This window comes from Vombatus ursinus, unplaced genomic scaffold (genome assembly GCF_900497805.2).
Source record: "Vombatus ursinus unplaced genomic scaffold, bare-nosed wombat genome assembly UNPS02014797.1, whole genome shotgun sequence".
In the NCBI taxonomy this organism is placed as follows: Eukaryota; Metazoa; Chordata; class Mammalia; order Diprotodontia; family Vombatidae; genus Vombatus; species Vombatus ursinus.
In genome coordinates this window covers 15586461-15590989 of record NW_020954575.1, presented here as the reverse complement: position 1 = coordinate 15590989, position 4529 = coordinate 15586461, and the positions used below count along the sequence as shown (strand labels likewise).

At 42.1% G+C, this 4529-nt stretch overlaps 1 protein-coding gene across 1 annotated transcript in view; it reads right to left on the bottom strand.

Moving 5' to 3' along the window:
- Positions 1-1418: 1418 nt before the first annotated feature.
- Positions 1419-4529, bottom strand: part of MEOX1 (mesenchyme homeobox 1) — a 138475-nt gene continuing 135364 nt past the window's right edge. Inside the window, exons 3-4 of the mRNA XM_027870311.1 lie at positions 3958-4130; positions 1419-3253 (exon numbers count right to left, since the gene is read on the bottom strand). Coding sequence (XP_027726112.1) covers positions 3131-3253; positions 3958-4130 — 296 coding nt within the window. The 3' untranslated portion in view covers positions 1419-3130. The remainder of the gene's footprint in view (positions 3254-3957; positions 4131-4529) is intronic.

Here is a 4529-nt window from a genome sequence, read left to right as displayed (position 1 = left end):
TTTCTTTCATTTCTATACCTCTCTTTTTTTTTTTTTTTGCTAAGTATCTAGGTGGCACAGTAGATGCAATGCTATCCTTGGAATCAGAAAGACCTGAATTCAAATTTTGCCTCACGTACTTACTTTGGTCTATGATCCAGGGCAGGTCTCTTAACCACTCTGTGCCTCAGTTTCCTTATCTGTAAAATGGGAGTGATTATCATCTACCTCCCAAGACTTGTTATGAAAATAAAATAAAATGATGTACATAAAGCAACTTCTAAACTTTAAAGTGCTAAAAATGCCAGTTATTATTATTATTATTTCATCAGCTCCCATGGCTTCAATTATCATCTCTAAGCAGATGACTTCCATAAGCTATTATCTCCAGTCACAATCTCTCCCCTACCTCCAGTCCCACATCTCTAGCTGCCCAACTGGACATTCCCACCTGTATGTCTCAAGAGTACCTCAAACTTAACTTCAACATGCCTAAAACTGAATCCTTCATTTTCCCCTCTAAATCCTCCTCTCCTACCAACTCCCTTATTTTTGCTGATGGAATTTAGGGACAAGTCAAAGCTCTGGTGCACTCTAGACAAGGACTGTTACACAATCCTCCTGCAACAGACATTAATTGTTTTTACTGAAATTATACTGCAAGTCAATGGGAAAATATCTTGTTTTGCCAAGATTCCTTTATACCACTTTTCAGGAATATATAGGGAGGGGGCTGGGAAACAGTTTTATCTGCATAAGATCTTCCCCTCCCCCTCCAATTTGCTTTGTAGGCAAAGATAGACTATTTGGAGAGATTTTCCTAGTTTCATTCAGGCAAGAATCAGGATACCATAAATGAAAGAGAAGTGTGTACAAGATCAGGGGGAAAGGAAGCGAAAACACCTAAGTATTTTTTATTTTTTATTTATTTTTTCTTCAGGATTTTTGTTATAAAGTATAATGATCTTGAAGAATTAGATTGATGAGAAATATACAGTTGTGCTTTACAAAAAATTACAGATGCTAAAATCAGTCATCCTGGTTGATGATCAATTTCCACGGTTTTTGTGACCGTTTAAAACCACATATAAAAGATCAAAGACTTAATTCCTGGCTGCCTTACCCTCTGCAGTGGGTTGACTTAGGGGGACTGAGAACTAAACTGAGCGGGGTCTCCTTTGGGGAATGGGGGGAGGTATTCTCTTTCCCAGGAAGATCTGTTACCATGTACCAGGGCATCAGGATTTCAGGTATTTCGTCATTTTCAGTCATGTCTGACTCTTCTTGATCCCATTTGGGGTTTTCTTGGCAGATAGTGGGAGTGGTTTGCCATTTCTTGCTCCAGTTCATTTTACAGAAGAAGAAATGGAGGCAAACAGGGTTAAGCGAGTTGCCCAGGGTCACACAGCCACAAGCATCTGAGGCCAGATTTGAACTCAGGAAGATAAGTCTTGCTGACTCCAGGCCCAGCACTCTATCCACTTCACCACCTAGCAACAGGATTAGATGGTCTTTAAACTAGTGCTCCCCTAGGTACATCCCTGCCCATCAACATTATTGTGCCACCACTGAGAAGGAGGTACAAATTATGAGAACTATACTACTATGAACAATGTATAGGAACACAGTGCCTAGCATAGTGCCTTGTACATAGTAGGTACTAAATAAAAGTTTGTTGTATTGAATTAAAGAGAGTGGAGATGGCTCTGTCAGCACAAAAGGGGGAATTTCATTTGGAATGTTTAGTGTCGGAGCTCTATTATGACATGGAACACTGACAATGTTCCTTTCTCATAGGCCACCCAATCCTACTATTGACTTTCCTTATATTGGGATCCTCATTTACAATACTTAAATCCCAACTCCCAGGCCACTGACATTTTCAGATATTTGTTATGAATTAAGACTAAATCTCTACATCATAGATCTGTACTTCAAAGGGTCAGAGAACACCTAGTTCAATCCCCTGATTTTATAGATGAAGAAAATGAAGACCATGGATAGAAGTGAATTGACTAGGTACAAATGATAAGTGTTAGAGGTGCGATTTGAACCTTGGTCCTCTGTTACTAAAACCAGCTTCAAGCTCAGTGTTGCACTGAATGGGATATGGAGGAGGCCCATTGACACCACCAGCTTGGTAGATTATCAACTTTGTAGAGATATGAAGTTGTTGTGGGGTTCTCTCTCCCTTTTCTCTTTTCTTCTTCAACAGAATTAGTGATAGTTAAACTAGATGTGATAGGCTTATTTGGTTGTACCAAGTCTCATGTGATCCGACTCTAGGATTCCTAAAGAGACATTTTGACATTCTAATATGCTGCCTCAACCCTCTCAACTATCCCAGGGCCAAGGCTTTGACCATAGGGTGATATTCCAGCAAGGAAATGGGTCAGTTAGCTACATGGCCAGACACTTGTAAAGCAAATTTTATCAGATCACAGGGAAAAGCAAGAGTCATGGCAAACTTGTGCCCATGGCATCCTCTATTAGATTTGTTTTCTGGAGGATTTCAAAGTATCAAAAAAGGAGGGGATCCAAAGTCTTGAACTCTAAGGACAGATTAGTTGGGGTGAGGTCTGGGAAATAGGTATCTTTTTCTTGTGTTTGTTCTCATTCTGGAAGGTCATCAATAGGTCCATGATACGTGCCACTGGATGGAGACAACAGCTCTCACATGAAGCACAAACCTGAGCATTGGCTCCATGATAGGGCTGGGAAAGGGAATAGGAGAGATTGGGGATTGGGGTAGAGGATCAGCCAGGGATCCAGGAGACCCCCCAGAACGGCCACCTTAGCTGAAGAGAGGAAGCCTATTCAGTTTGGTTTTGGGTCTCCAGTTTTTGCGGCTGCTTCCTGACAAAGGCACCCAATGGCTTTGTGGTTGGGTAGGGATGGGAGCTGGGATCAGCATTAAGTTTTTTTTTAAGCAAACAGGGTCAGTGAATTATATCAAACAGAACATCTTTTTCCTCTGGAGCTTCAAGGTTCCAGAAGAACTGAATTATTTGTCTCCCTTCCAAGAGGCACAGAGAGGAGAAGAGTTTGGGGGATGTCCTTCAGGGTGTCAGGGGTGTAGTCTGTAGAGTGGGGCAGGCAGAGTTGTTCAGGATCACAGGCCCAAGTCCCATTTCTCTCTTCCTGGAGTGTCTCACTCTGAACTTAGGGAGGCCGCAGAGTCCACATCTTCAGTATCTTGCTCCTGGGGGGATACAGGCTGCCCCCCTTTCACCCGCTTCCATTTCATCCTTCGATTTTGGAACCACACTTTGACCTGGGGAGAAGAAAGGATGAGGACAAATTTAGTGACTCTTAGAGTTGACGTGACTTCTCCCCTATGTCAATGTTTAATCTAGCCCTAAGGGATAGAATAGCTGGTTACCCTAACATGCCCAAAGAGCAGAGATGGAAAAGGGTGTATCATCAATATTTTTGCATGCTTCACTTTCTTCCCTACCAACTATCCCAGAGAACCCAAGGGTCTGCCTGACAAACCTTAAGATCATCTGGGAGACAGGAAGGTAGTACATTCATTAAACAGACAAAGAAGGGCTCAGGGAAAAGAATTTAAAGAAACTGTATATGGGAAAGGGAAGGGGAGGTGTGGTGGAAGAAAAGAGAAAAAGTCAGTGGCATTGAGTAGAAAGAAGGGAGAAAGAAGGAGAGAAGAGGAAGAGAAGAAAAAAGGAGAAGAATGGAATGAAGGAGAGGAGAAGGAAGAGGAAAGAAAAATGGAGGGAAAGGGAAAGGAGGGGAGAGAGGAGGAAAGTGAAGGGAGAGAGAGAGAGGAAGAATGTGGAGGGAAGAGTTAAAGAAGGGATGAGGAGAGGAGAAGAATGGCAATGAGGGGAGAGAAGAGGATAGTGGTGGGAAGGGAAGAGGAGGGATAAGAAGAGAAAGGAAGATAAGTGAAGAGAAGAGGAGAAGAAGAAGAGAGCAAAGAATAGGGAAAAGTAAAGTCCAAAGAGATTCTCACACCTGGCGCTCAGTGAGGTCCAGGTTCACAGCAATCTCATATCTCCTGAGTCTTGTCAGGTAGTTGTGATGGGCAAATTCTGCCTCTAGTTCCCTCAGCTGTTCCTTGGTGAAGGCTGTCCGCTCCTTGCGAGCTTTGCTGCTGGTTTCTGGCTTCCCTCTGCAGTCCTGGTTTTCTGTGGGGTGGAGGAAAGAAAAAAGTATTGAGGTTGTAGAGAAATTGTTAGTCTCAGAAGGAAGATACTAACTGAAGAACCAATAAAAGCTAGCCAGCTCTTCCAGAAGTCACTGTGTCTTTCTTCTGCATCTAGGCAGGACTATTTCTCTCTTTTCCCATTTTAAAAGATCTTCTGGGGAAAAAACACAACCTTTGTTTAATCTCCCTCACCTCTCTAGCATCCCACTTTCAGATGAGTTGGGCAGTTCTTTTTGCTACCTGATCTAAATCCTCTTAATCCCTCCAACTATTTATTCTGTACATATATTACATATAAATGTATATGCATGTATATGAATACATGTGTATATACACATATGTAACCTACATGCACACATATACATTCTATACATATATA